Source organism: Salvelinus alpinus, chromosome 33 (genome assembly GCF_045679555.1).
Source record: "Salvelinus alpinus chromosome 33, SLU_Salpinus.1, whole genome shotgun sequence".
In the NCBI taxonomy this organism is placed as follows: domain Eukaryota; kingdom Metazoa; phylum Chordata; class Actinopteri; order Salmoniformes; family Salmonidae; genus Salvelinus; species Salvelinus alpinus.
In genome coordinates, this window is record NC_092118.1 from 20,671,595 (window position 1) to 20,686,877 (window position 15,283).

General features: G+C 42.5%; 1 protein-coding gene across 2 annotated transcripts in view; it reads left to right on the plus strand.

Annotated features, from left to right (window-relative positions):
- Window positions 1-3,728: 3,728 nt before the first annotated feature.
- Window positions 3,729-15,283, plus strand: part of LOC139563157 (C-type lectin domain family 18 member A-like) — a 33,311-nt gene continuing 21,756 nt past the window's right edge. For both annotated transcript variants that reach the window (XM_071381479.1, XM_071381478.1), the window contains exons 1-2: window positions 3,729-3,956; window positions 4,846-4,937. In XM_071381479.1, coding sequence (XP_071237580.1) covers window positions 3,830-3,956; window positions 4,846-4,937 — 219 coding nt within the window. In that variant the 5' untranslated portion in view covers window positions 3,729-3,829. The remainder of the gene's footprint in view (window positions 3,957-4,845; window positions 4,938-15,283) is intronic.

Consider the following 15,283-nt stretch of genomic DNA (forward strand, 5'->3'; position numbering starts at 1 on the left):
GGCAGTGGGCACTGTGGGAAGGTGACAAGCAGGGTAATGTGAGACACAACTCATACAGGTTGCATCTTCTCATGATTTATGAGGAAATGTAGACCCATCTTTCATTAGGGAAATAACTATGTAACACAGGGATACATATAACCTACTTGAGCAGAACACACATTTTGTTGAATTAACTCAGCCTTGTGCTTATTACCAGGTAATTACAGTAGCCTAATGGACAATAAGTCTGTGTTCCAATGTGTTTTTCTGTTATCTTGAATGGCAGATATCCTGAGAGTAAAAGCGTACTGTTGAATGAGCATAGAAAGTGGGGAAGGTGTGCCCTCTGCAGGGACTAAGTGTCCATCACCTTGCCATCAGCTAATTCAATGGTTATGTTCTCATCTCCCCAGCAGAACACACCTAACACCATCACCACCATGGAAGTATAGCTAAGGTTAGTTGCTCTGTCATACCCCCAGCCTGGTGAACATTCTCATACCATAAAAACATTCTCATGCCATAATCAGCTCCAGATAGTAAATCACCAACTGCTGAAGCATCAGGAGTCCTGTTTCATTCCCCACGCTGGGGCCATCACAGATCTGTCAGTGAGTTAGATCTGATTCCACCTGTAGCTCTCCTCCCTCTCAACCACCCACTCACGTAGTATAGACCCACTGTGACTGCATTGAACTGTACTGCATTTACTGGCCTCTACTTTACTGCTCCTTGCTTCTCTGCTTGCTCAGCTATAGTTCTCTCCCACTGTCCATTATGATACACATTTATCCCTTCTGCATTCCATTCTATTCCAGGGCTTGTGGTTCTGCATCACTCTACACAGGGACCTCCGCACCCGTCCTCTTGGGTTAAGGCTCTGTCTCTTTCACGACTCATTGACATGATGGTCTCAAATCCCCCAGGACAGCACTGAAGACAACAGTCACACAACAGTAACTTCCCCACTACCACCCACCCACCTACTCACCCATGTGCAGTACCCCATCCTACTGAAAGCCCTTCACTAGGCCCAGGATGTGATGTAAGCATCCCCCCCATGTCTGAATCTCTATACTACTCACTGAGGTGACTCGGCGCTACTACAGTACCTTCCCTAATCCTAGTAGGTGATGTCACTATGGGAGGATAATGGGAAGAGAGCCGCATGTAGAATCGATAGCCCATGACCAGTGAGTGGTTTGTGACTGATTGGCGCCTCACTGCATGGGGGTCTCTCTCCACAATGTCTGTTCTTTTATATCTTTGAGAATTTAATACAGAAACACGAGATGGCTCTCAATCCTGTGAGATCCTCCTGTAACGAGAAGCAGAACAGTACAGCTAGTTGAGGTTCTGTTGAAACTGGTTACCCAATACACACCCCCTACCCCCTACCCCCTGTCCTTCAGTTTCTGTGGGGAACACACACATACAGTATGAACCCTCAAATGAAATCACAGAGTCTTGAGAAGACACAAGTTTGGAGGGATTTATTGTGAAATGTCATTTTTGATTACATTTACGCATATTATTTGCTACTAATGGTCAAGACATATGATGTTTTGTGTGTCGTGCGGCGGGGGTGTAGTTTGAAAAGTTGGGGTTTTGATGTGATGATGGAGAATGACTGGGTATCAGAACTCTTCTGTTCAGCAGACGTTTCATAGTTTCACTGTGGTGATTATATTGTCTTGCTGACTTTGTGGGGATCTACTGCTGTAGTAGACCACTACGTAACAAAGGATTCCTGAAAAGATAGGTGAGATTTCTCGTCATGGTGTGTGAGCATCCCTGATTATTGAAACTTCTCTCGTTCTATAGTTGTACTGTTTGCAGAGATTAGCCGTATAGAGCTGGCATAGGAAAACCTCTGATTATTTGGTCTCTCTGACTGTGTTACCCACTATTGCATAAAGGCAGACTGAGCTATTTCTTTCAGCGCTACACCCTGCAATCACTGTAGTTACCTATCCTGAGGAAATAGGACAAGCGGTGCAGATTTCTCCAAATGAATGCCATAGTTAGGACTGTAATGCCAGTCATTGGTAGCCCAGTCTCATCAAATGCACACACACACACACACACACACACACACACACACACACACACACACACACACATTCTCATCATAGGGGAAATCAGAGCCAGTCACACACACCCACACGCACACACTCACACGCACACGCACACACACACACACACACACACACACACACACACACACACACACACACACACACACACACACACACACACACACACACACACACACACACACACACACACAAAATATATGTTATTTGGAAAACCTTAATTAAAAGAAATGCCACGTCAGATATTTGTTATGTCTGTGGCCTTCAGTGAAACATAAATATTTTTATTGTGACTCTGAAGAAGTTTGAGATGTTATTCTCATGGATCAGCGACACTGATGTCTGCTTGGTTTGGGCTCCTTGTCTATCTCTCAAGTACGGTATCTGTTGTTTATAAAGAGTTTAGGCTTGTGCTAACACGGATGTAGCCTACTGTTGTATATAGCTTGCCCTACACCACACCTGGGATCACTCAGATAGGCCTACTGACAGTCACCTTTGGTTTTTTAATTTATGTTTTCTTGATTGTTTTACATAGGGTATACATTGGCCTTAGGGATGGTCCAGACTAAAAAAAACTATTGGTCGATCAAAAGTCAAGCCAATCGATCGGTGGACATTTTTTAAGGTGTACTTTTCCATATATAGACACATCCTATGTGTTTTATAGTGTCGACTTGTCATTCAGGGCAGATGGGGCTCTGTTTAGCTAATATACATATATATATATAGTACCGGTCAAATGTTTTAGAACACCTACTCATTCAAGGGGTTTTCTTTATTTTTACTATTTTCTACATTGTAGAATAATAGTGAATACATCAAAACTATGAAATAGCACATATGGAATCACGTAATAACCCAAAAAGTTTTTAACAAATCAAAATATATTTTAGATTTTAGATTTTTCAAGTAGCCAACCTTTGCCTTGATGACAGCTTTGTACACTCTTGGCATTCTCTCAACCAGCTTCACCTGAAATGTTTTCCAACAGTCTTGAAGGAGTTCCCACATATGCTGAGCACTTGTTGGCTGCTTTTCCTTCACTCTGCGGTCCAACTCATCCCAAACCATCTCAATTGGGTTGAGATCGGGTGATTGTGGAGGCCAGGTCATCTGATGCAGCACTCCATCACTCTCCTTCTTGGTCAAACATCCCTTACACAGCCGTGAGGTGTGTTGGGTCATTGACCTGTTGAAAAACAAATGATAGTCCCACTAAGCGTGGGATGGCTTATCGCCGCAGAATGCTGTGGTAGCCATGCTGGTTAAGTGTGCATTACTACATGATTCCATATGTGTTATTTCATAGTTTTGATGTCTTCACTATTATTCTACAATGTAGAAAATAGTAAAAATAAAGAAAACCCCTTGAATGAGTAGGTGTGTCCAAACTTTTGACTGGTGCTGTATATATATATTTTTAGCTAAACAGCCTAAACAGCCCCACCGGGTCACCACTGCATGATACTTAATACTGTGTGGTTGAAAGGTCAGTCAAGCTTTTATAAGTTTGGTTGTCCATGTGGGTTTATCGTAGATCGCGTATCATTCATTCAACTAAAGTTTGAGTAGCGGCCAACTTTGTGCGCGTGAGTGGATAAGAACAGTTGCAAAATGTTGACAACTCGTGGGAAGGGGAGAGAGAGAGTGAGTGGGAGTGAACGAGAGGGAGAGAAGAGCAGGGTAAAAGAGGGAGCCACTTGTTCACATGGAGTTTAGAGTACTTGGCACTATTTACCTCAGTAGCCATGGGGTCTCTAACTGGACCCTCGTGTCTGCTTCTGTTTTTCATGGTGACCCTCCAGACCTCGTACCTCACCCACGCGAATAGGATAATCACAGAGAAAACAGGCCGCGCTGATTCATCTGAGAGCGGTAAGAGCGAGCGTCGACAGTTCTGTGTACGGCTCAGCACCAGTCAGAGGAAAACAGCAGGGTGGCCGATGCACGCGATACAGTATATGTAAAGAAAAGTGTGGTTGTTTTTATTAACTTCTCTTGCAAAGAATCCTCTAACTATTCTAATTAATGCAGGATGTTATTTAATTTACAGTGGATATAGGCTAACATTTTAGCAGACCCTCTCATCCAGAGCGATTTATCTTAATGAGTGATTACATTTTCATACTGGGCCCCCATGGGAATCGAACCCACAACCCTTGCGCCATGCTCTATCAACTGAGCCATACTGGACTAACCAACTAATTTGAAGCAGATACAACTTGTAAGTTGTCATCTGTTTCCTACATTCCATCTTAACTTTTGTAAATTGCTAAAATGTAATTTGCAAATAGGCTAAACATTGGACATTCATTAGTAAATTATGCTATGCTACGTTTAATCCCCCAGTCAAAATGACCTATGGGATTTTTCTTCTTTCCCAATAAAATAAAGAATGCTATAGGATTGTGAAAACAGTAAGATTTTGTTATATTTCTGTCAGAATCCTATTTGGGGAAAATATCCTCAGTAAGGCTACAAGGCCTATATATTGAATAGAGATATTAGTTCTCCAATGATAGGCAATACACATTTCAGTTCTCCAATGACAGGCCATACACATTTTTGTTCTCCAAATGATAGGCCATACACATTTGTTTAGCCTATCACATGTACAGGCTGTGGATATACACTGTCCCAATGTTGTGGAGTGCTACTGTATCAACAGACCTTTCAGCCAACCCTCTTGCCCCCCTTACAGACACTTGCATTCCATTGCCATGGCGACCAGTCCTAAATATTTGTGTGCTTTTCTTTATTCCAGGGCTTGGGTTGAAGGAGCATTTTCTGATTGTTACACAGCACAATAGGCTGCGCAGCTGGGTCACCCCCATGGCCGCTAACATGCAAAAAATGGTTAGTTGCCTTGCCTGCCTTTCCTTATATTTATTTTGTGTGTGTGTGTGTGTGTGTGTGTGTCAGTTTGTCTGTCTGTTTGTCTGTCTGCCCCTCTGATTGGGGAGTATAGGCTGGTCCTAGCTCTATGATGGCAACTTCTACCCGGAGCTGTAAGCAAATGTAACTATGCCAACTGCCGTGCTGCCATGCAGGCTGGCCCATTTGAAACACATCACTGAGTTACATGGCTGCTGCTGCCTGCTGGACACCAAGGTCACCTGAAGTGGAGCCCTGCCAGAAACCCTCCCCTGTGCTCTTTCCCATACTCCCAATTACAGTTTGTCACAGAGTCTGTCTCTTGGTTAACCGAGCCCTCGGTAAAGGCCCTCCATTTGATCCATGATTTATAACACAGCTATATATTAAATCCAAAGGTACTGTACAGATAAGTTGAAATCGTATCCTCATAAGTAGTCACAGTTCCTCCCTCTGAGGGTATCCCCATTTCCCCATCTCTAACAACTAAACAAAGGCAGCGACACCAGAGATTTCTCACAGGGTATCTTCTGTTGAAACATTGATATTCCCAACAGTGAGAGACAGTGAATATCAGTGTGTTAACGAAGACAGTGCATGTTGCAGTCACAGGGGCACTGACACCACAGCTGTTCTGTATGGTGCTGTCTCTGGCAGGGTGTTAATGCTGAAGGCCATAAACACTGTGTGGGGTGGATCTGGGATCTGTCCCTGGGGCTCTGCGATAGATATATCTGTTAGGGACCAGGAGGATTACATACGGTGTCTCTCTGTCTCTACTCAAACTAACAGTTTACATACACTAAGTTGACTGTGCCTTTAAACAGCTTGGAAAATTCCAGAAAATTATGTCATGGCTTTAGAAGCTTCTGATAGGCTAATTGACATAATTTGAGTCAACTGGAGGTGTACCTGTGAATGTATTTCAAGGCCTACCTTCAAACTCAGTGTCTCTTTGCTTGACATCATGGGAAAATCTAAAGAAATCAGAAAAACCACAGAAAAAAATTGTAGACCTCCACAACCCTCACGCCCTGGCCATAGAGAGGCTTTTATTCTCTATTTTGGTTAGGCCAGGGTGTGACTAGGGTGGGCATTCTAGTTTCTTTATTTCTATGTTTTCTATTTCTTTGTGTTTGGCCGGGTGTGGTTCTCAATCAGAGGCAGCTGTCTATCGTTGTCTCTGATTGAGAATCATACTTAGGCATCTTTTTCCCACCTGTGTTTTGTGGGTAGTTGTTTTCTGTTTCGTGTTTGCACCAGACAGAACTGTTTCGTTTTGTTCCACTTTGTTATTTTGTTTCAGTGTTCAGTTTGAATAAATAATCATGAACACGTACAACGCTGCGCTTTGGTCCACTCCTTCTTTATCAGACGAGCGTGACAGAACTACCCACCACCAAAGGACCAAGCAGCGTGGTAAGAAGGATGACTGGACATGTGAGGACATTTTAAATGTCAAGGGATCCTGGACGTGGGAGGAGATCCTGGCTGGGAAGGATCGCCTGCCCTGGGAGCAGGTAGAAGCAGAGAGGAAGGCGAAGGCAGCAGCTAAAGCGGAGCGGCAATGTTATAAGGGAACGCGGCTGGCAAGGAAGCCCGAGAGGCACGTTGGGGAGCACGGGGAGTGTGGCAGAGTCAGGTTGGAGACCTGAGCCAACTCCCCGTGCTTACCGTGGCGAGCATGTGACTGGTCAGGCCCCGTGCTATGGGGTGATGCGCACTGTGTCTTGGCCGAGCATTCACAGGCCGGTGTGCTCGGTCTCAGCATCCCGCATTTGCCGGGTGGAAGTGGGCATCCAGCCAGAATGGGTGGTGCCAGCTCTGCGGTCGAGACCGCCAGTGTGCCTTCACGGCCCAGTGTATCCGGTGCCTCGGCCAAGGAAGAGGCCTCCTGTATGTCTCCCCAGCCTGGTGAGTCCTGTGCCTGCTCCCAGTCAGGTCTCCTGTGTGTCTCCCCAGCCTGGTGAGTCCTGTGCCTGCGTCGAGCCCGGAGCCTCCAGCGACGGCCTCCAGTCCGGAGCCTCCAGCGACGACGGTCTCCAGTCCGGAGCCTCCAGCGACGACGGTCTCCAGTCCGGAGCCTCCAGCGACGACGGTGTCCAGTCTGGGGCCCGCAACGAGGGTCCCCAGTCCGGGGCCCGCTACGAGGATCCCCGAACCGGGGTCGGCAGCGAGGGTCCCCGCACCAAAGGTGCCACCAAGTGGGGTGAGCCAGCGGTGGAGCGGGGTCTGCGTCCCGCACCTGAGCCGCCGCAGCGGATAGATGCCGACCCAGACCCTCCTCTATAGGTTTAGGTTTTTTGGCCGGAGTCCGCACCTTTGGGGGGGGTACTGTCACGCCCTGACCTTATAGATCCTTTTTATGTCTCTATTTTGGTTTGGTCAGGGCGTGAGTTGGGGTGGGCATTCTATGTTTTGTGTTTCTATGATTTTCTATTTCTATGTTTTGGCCAGGTATGGTTCTCAATCAGGGACAGCTGTCTATCGTTGTCTCTGATTGGGAACCATACTTAGGTAGCTTTTTTCCCCACCGTTCTTTGTGGGAAGTTGACTTTGTTTAGGGCACATAGCCTTTGAGCTTCACGGTTTGGTTTTGTAGTGTTTATTGTTTTGTTTTAAATCCTTTTGACTTAATAAAGAAAATGTACGCTCACCACGCTGCACCTTGGTCCTCATCCTTCAACAGCCGTGACAGGTTCATCCTAGGGAGCAATTTCCAAACGCCTGAAGGTACCACGTTCATCTGTTCTAACAATAGTACGCAAGTATAAACATCATGGGACCACGCAGCCATCATACCAATAAGTAAGGGAATACCCCCCTGAAATGGACAAAAATGAATGGGAACTTATTGGCACCGTACGAAACATATATACAATGTACAATACCACTCAAATGGACGTTGTTTCAATTAAAACTTACTGCAAATGCCATATGGCAAATGCCAAGTGTCACACAGCAAAATCCAATAGATGGCGAGCGCGCTCCACGGTAAATGTTCATATTGCAAATGCACATCAAGTCAAGACCCAAGGGTAAAATTTAGAAAATGTGAACTTTTTTTCAAAAACGTATCACCTTCTTAAAAAAGTGCCTTCTGGACCGTTTTTCGAAAATTGTGCGTTTAAAAATAAATAAATAATAATTTAATTTTTTTTTGGTCAATTGTATAAGAACTGTATGAACATACTTTTGTCATATTTTATTGTCATATTTAAAAAAAAATGTCCATAAGGCGCATGTTTTGTCCATTTGCAATATGATTTCATATGGAGTCAAAAGTCGAAGTCAAGTCAGTGAACCATTGCCAAATGCCACAAGAAATGTCCAAATGCAATATGAAAGTATTGAAAGTGCCAAATCAGGATGTTTTGTCCATTTGCAATATGATTTCATATGGAGTCAAAAGTCGAAGTCAAAAGTCAGTGAACCATTGCCAAATGCCATAAATGTCCAAATGCAATATGAAAGTATTGAAAGTGCCAAATCAGGGTGTTATGTTCATTTGCCATGTACGATCATAGGAAGTCGGTTTCCAAACCCAAAAGTAAGTGAACCATGTCCAAATGTCATTTATACTGCCCAAATGATATATAGCACTATGTTAAGCCATGAATCAACCTAGATGGTCTAATTGTCATGTATGATGAGGGAGAAGTGGGACTCTGTTGTTTTTTAACGATTAAAAAAATAAAATAAAAATGACCCTATTGGGGGGGTGCTCCCTACCCCACAGTAGACCCCTTGCACCCCCTTAAAGGCATTACATTTTCTTTTTTTTCTTTAAAAAAAAATGTGCTCCTGGTAACCCATTCCAATCACCAGGCGCACAGCTGTCCATTTGCAATATGTTTCAATGGGCATTTACCATCACAAATTTGACATGCTCAAAAATCCTGCAGGAATGCGAAATTGACTGGCCCGATGAACTCGGGATGGCCGGGCAGTGATTCTGGTTCCTCTCCATCTCTCGTTGTGTTGATTTCATAATGTCCATTTGGTGATGTTTTTTCACTATTGAATCTTATTGCAAATGTACTGTTCATTTTCAATATGTTTCAATGGGCATTTACCATCACGAATTTGACATGCTCAAAAATACTGCGGAAATGCAAATTGACTGGCCCGATGAACTCGGGATGGCCGGGCAGTGATAGTGGTTCCTCTCCATCGCTCGATGGTGACATGAGAGAAATGGGACTCTGTTGTTTTTTATAGATTTTTTGAAAAACATCCAAAATGACCAGGGACTATTGGATGGGCACGGGTGGGGGGTGCTAACTACCCAACCGTGAACCCCTTGCACCCCCCTAAAGGCAAAAAAAAACATTTTAAAAATGTGCTCCTGGTAACCCATTCCAATCACCAGGCGCACGGCTGTCCATTTGCAATATGTTTCAATGAGCATTTACCATCACGAAGTTGACATGCTCAAAAATCCTGCAGGAATGCGAAATTGACTGGCCCGATGAACTCGGGTTTGGCCGGGCAGTGATTCTGGTTCCTCTCCATCGCTCATTGGTGTTGATTTCAGAATGTCAATTTGGTGATGGTCTATCAATGTTTAAACATATTGCAAATGGACAAAAGTCAGCAATAATGTTTCAACCGGACAATTCCTTTGTCTTTAGAAAGGAATGCAGCTACCTCTCACGGGCGCACGCCTTACTGAGCTCATGGCATTCTGCCAGACACCTGATTGAAACAGCTCTTATTCTCTCCCCCTTCACAGTAGAAGCCTGAAACAAGGTTCTAAATACTGTTGACATCTAGTGGAAGCCTTAGGATGTGCAATCGGACCAAATTTTACACTGTATATTGGATAGGCAAAGACTTGAAAACCTACAAACCTTAGATTTCCCACTTCCTGGTTGGATTTTTTCTCAGGTTTTTGCCTGCCATATGAGTTCTGTTATAATCACAGACATCATTCAAACCGTTTTAGAAACTTCAGAGTGTTTTCTATCCAAATCTACTAATAATATGCTTATCTTAGCTTCTGGGCCTGAGTAGCAGGCAGTTTACTCTGGGCACCATATTCATCCAAGCTACTCAATACTGCCCCCAGCCATAAGAAGTTAAACCATAATAAAAACATAAAACATGTAGTTACGTTCTAGTTGCGGGTCCAGTTCTGACATTATGTGTAGGCCTAGCTGAGGCGACCCCGGAACTCAAGTTTTGGCTCGATAGGTCATTTGGAGCCCGAGCAGCGAACTTAATTGGTACCCGTTGCTACGGGTACCTTGAATGAGCTATCGGACAGAAAGTTTAGGGTCCGTCTCTATGGGCCGAGGCGGTTTCAATGCACCTAAACTTGCGACTTTTGAAAATGTCATCATTTTCGTGATGGTCACAATGAATTTAAGTTATTGCAAATGTATGAGGCTGTTTCTCGGTCTGAGACCCTTCTAGAGCCACATAACTCACTGTGCACTATCGACTTGAGCTCTAGAACAGGTTTCTAAAGTTTCAGAGCTCTAGGTCTGACGGTTCTTTGATAGTTCGAACAAAGGTAACTATTGCAGGCTCTGTGTGTCTCTAAGCCCCACACTGTGTCACTCCGTCCTTGCTGTGTGTGTGTGTGAGCTTTTCTTGGAAATCTGATGGGAGAAATTATTGATTTACAGTTCATGAGGGTTTCCTAATCACACGTATGAAGTTTTGGAAAGATCTGACTTTTTTAACCCTTCGAAACAGCCCCTATGACCCCAATTTATGGGGAGAGAAGTCATTGCAAACTGTTTGATGTAAACACCCTGTTTTCACTGTTAAGGGTTAATGTCACACGGTCTTGGTTAGGCTTCCACCGTTCGGGAGGACCTCAGGAACGTTCCATTGGTTGAATTGTCCTTCTAACCCTAACGGTTCCGCTGCTGTCCCCTATAAGCACCCAAAAGTTAGGGCCCGGCTTCATTATGGGCCTACTTTTTTTCATGGTTGCTGCGCTCAGACCGTGCAAGCTACGGTCAAGCGGGGCATCTCGTTGAACTCGGCACAGCCTAGAGATTATGGTAATGCCATTGTAAGCTCTGTGTGTCTTTAAGCCCCGCACTGTGTCACTCCATCCTTGCTGTTTGTGTGTGTGTGTGAGAGAGCTTTTCTTTGACATCTGTTGGGAGAAATGACTGATTTACAGTTCATGAGGGTTGCCTAATCACACATATGAAGTTTTGAAAAGATCTGACCTTTATAATGCTTCGAAACAGCCCCTATGACCCCAATTTAAGACACTTCCGGTTGACACAGGAAGCTGAAAGTGAACACATATCCTCTTTGGGGTAGGCTCTTACAGAATTTTGAGTTTTAAGTCTTTACGTTAACTTCTCTAGGATAGGGGGCAGCATTTTCACTTTTGGATAAATAGCGTGCCCAATTTCAACTTCCTTCTACTCATCCCCAGAATATAAGATATGCATATTATTAGTAGATTTGGATAGAAAACACTCTGAAGTTTGTCTGTGAGTATCACAGAACTTATGTAGCAGGCAAAACCCAGAGGACTAACCATTCAGATTTTTTTCTTTTGAGGTCATCGTCTGTTCAATGAATTTTCATTGGGATACTAGATTTCTAATCAACCTGTTTGCAGTTCCTACCGCTTCCACTGGATGTCACCAGTCTTTGGAAATAGGTTGAGGTTATTCCTTTGTGCAATGAAGAAGAACGGCCATCTGGAATCAGTGTAACGTTATGTGTACTGTTTGAGAGTTGCGCAAGACTAGAAAAGTATCGTTAGTTTGTTGTCATCCTGTATTGAAAACAGATAGACCCGTCTTCAATTTGATCGATTATTAACGTTTACAAATACCTTAAACTTCTTCAGGCTGCAAGCCCGGCACCGGACACAATATGACAACAGCCACTTCAAGTGCAGGGCGCGAAATTCAAAATCTATTTTTTTAAAATATTTAACTTTCACACATTAACAAGTCCAATACAGCATTTGAAAGATAAACATCTTGTCAATCCAGCCAACATGTCCGATTTTTTAAATGTTTTACAGAGAAAACACCACATATATTTATGTTAGCTCACCACCAAATAAAAAAGAGGACAGACATTTTTCACAGGACAAGTAGGATGAAGTAGCATGCACAAGCCAACCTAACTAACCTAAAACCAACCTAAATAACCTAGAAAAAACTACCTCAGATGACAGTCCTATAACATGTTACACAATAAATCTATGTTTTGTTAAAAAAAAATGCATATTTTAGCTATAAATCAGTTTTACATTACTGCTACCATCATAGCTACAGTAAGAAATCGCACGGGAGTAGCCAGAGAAAATACAGACACCAACGTCAACTACCTTATTACACATCAGAAAACATTTCAGAGAAATATATGGTGGATAGCTAATGAAAGACAAAGATCTTGTGAATACAGACAATATTTCCGATTTCTGAAGTGTTTTACAGCGAAAACACCACATATATTTATGTTAGCTCACCACCAAATACAAAAGACAGACAGACATTTTTCACAGCAACGGTAGCATGCAATTAGCATGCACAAAGCTAACCAAACTAACCTAGAACCAACCTAAATAACCTAGAACCAACCTAAATAACCTAGAAAAAACTACCTCAGATGACAGTCCTATAACATGTTACACAATAAATCTATGTTTTGTTCGAAAAAGTTGAATATTTTAGCTATAAATCAGTTTTACATTACTGCTACCATCTTAGCCACCATCATAGCTACAGTCAGAAATCGCACGGCAGTAGCCAGAGAAAACAGACACCAACGTCAACTACTAATTTCACATCAGAAAAGATTTCAGAAAAATATATGGTGGATAGCTAATGAAAGAGAAAGATCTTGTGAATACAGACAATATTTCCGATTTCTGAAGTGTTTTACAGCGAAAACACAATATATCGTTATATTAGCTTACTACAATAGCTAACACACAGCAGCATTGATTCTAGTCAAACGCTAGCGATAGCACAGTTCGACAGATATATGAAAAAGCATCCCAAATTGGGTCCTTATCTTTGTTGATTTTCCATCAGAATGTTCTCCAAAGGGTCCTTTGTTCAGAACCGTGTTCATTTGGACCTAGAACGAACGATGTCCCTCTTGAATTAGCATGGCACACTGGCCATGCCGTGCTAACCTCTCCGTCTTGACAAAATTCTTGCGTCGCATCACGTCTAAAGTCCAGAATAAATTTCAATAATATAATTAAAGTATATTGAAAAAACATACTTTAGGATGATATTGTGACATGTATCAAAAAAAATCGAAGCCGGAGGTCATATTCACCTATAACGAGTGTTTTCCAGGAGCGCAGTCCAGTTCCTACTTCGCGCCCAGAAAAAAAAATTAAGTGCGCACTTATCACTCCAAGATGTTGTTTTCAGTCCCTGACAGAGATAATCAAGCCATTTCTTCTCTCACTTCCGCATGACATCCAGGGGAAGGCGTGTGACGTGTTTCTACAGTCATAAGTGCCAAGGCCTTTTATAGAGAGTATCTTGAAGAGAGACATAGCTTCTTGGAAATGTCACTTTTTACAGAAAATGGGCTGTAAAAAGAGTTATGTTTCACTTAGAGAAATAATTAAACCTGTTTTAGAAACTAGACAGTGTTTTCTATCCAAAATTAATAATAATATGCATATTGTAAGAACAATAATTGAGTACGAGGCCGTTTGAAATGGCCACCTCTTTCCACTGCTGATACTCACTGCTGATATTTGAGCCATAAGAGGTTAACCTCTCTGGGATATGTGGGACGCTTGAAACGTCCTACTTGGCCAAGTTTAGAGGCACATTGGGAAATATTTTGTAGAGACATTGCGCAAATTCAAAGTAAATTATATATGAATCAAACTTACCAATTAAATCGACATTTTGGACATATATGGACGGAATTAATCGAACTAAAGCGACCATTCGTGATGTTTATGGGACATACCGGAGTGCCAACAATGTCAGATTTGTCAAAAAGGCTTTACGGCGAAAGCATATAGATGTTATTATCTGCGTTTTGTATAGCACCTACAGTAAACAAAGAGAGTGCTAGCACTCTCTTCGATCACTGCAGGTGCAACACAAAACGCAGATAATAAAATCTAAATGCATTCGCCGTAAAGCCTTTTTGACAAATTTGATTTTGTTGGCACTCCAATATGTCCCATAAACATCACAATGTGTCGCTTTAGTTTGATTAATTCCGTCCATATATGTCCAAAATGTCAATTTATTTGGTGCGTTTGATCCAGAAAAAAACTGCTTCCAATTTGCGCAACGTCACTACAAAATATCTCAAAATGTACCTCTAAACTTTGCAAAAACATTTCAAACTACTTTTGTAATACAACTTAAGAACTGACTGATTTACAAAGGGTTGAATGAGTGTGTGTGATTTCAGAAAATCACAGAAATTTCGCAGCGCTCCGAAACCCACCTTAACGGATTCGTCTGAACACGCCACAACTGGATCTGTAACTTTTTGGAGAAAAATTGTACATTGTACGATTTCTCTTAAATTACGATAGATAAATGGCTGGTTCTTTTTTACTGACACTGTAGGTTCATGTACTATGACGTGAAGCAGTCAAATGAGCGCTCTATTTTCGTTTTTGACCTTTAATCCCGGAAAAATGGCCTTAACTTCACTAGGGTAGGGGGCAGCATTCGGAATTTTGGATGAAAAGCGTGCCCAAATTAAACTGCCTGCTACTCAAGCCCAGAAGATAGGATATGCATATAATTAGTTGATTTGGATAGAAAACACTCTAAAGTTTCCAAAACTGTTAAAATAATGTCTGTGAGTATCACAGAACTGATATGGCAGGCGAAAACCCGAGGAAAATCCAACCAGGAAGTACTATTATTTTGAAAGGCTGTTTTTCCATTGAAAGCCTATCCACCATACAAAGACTTAGGACCCAGTTCACGAGCCCTGTGGCTTCCTCTAGATGTGGCCAGTCTTTAGTCATTGTTTCAGGCTTTTACTCTGAAAAATGAGGGAGATACAGCACTTTTAATCAGTGGCCAGTGGACATTTCCATTCATCAGCCATGCACCTGATCGGGAACGCACCTTTCTTGTTTCTCCTTTCCTATTGACGAAGCTTTTGTCCGGTTGAAATATTATTGATTATTTATGACAAAAACAACCGGAGGATTGATTTTAAACATCGTTTGGCATGTTTCTACTAACTTTTATTGTACTTTTTGTTTTACTTTTCGTCTGGACTTAGTGCACGTGCCTTAAGCATTCGGATTACTGGACAAAACGCGTGAACAAAAATGAGCTTTTTGGTCATAAAGAGGGACATTATCGAACAAAACGAACATTTATTGT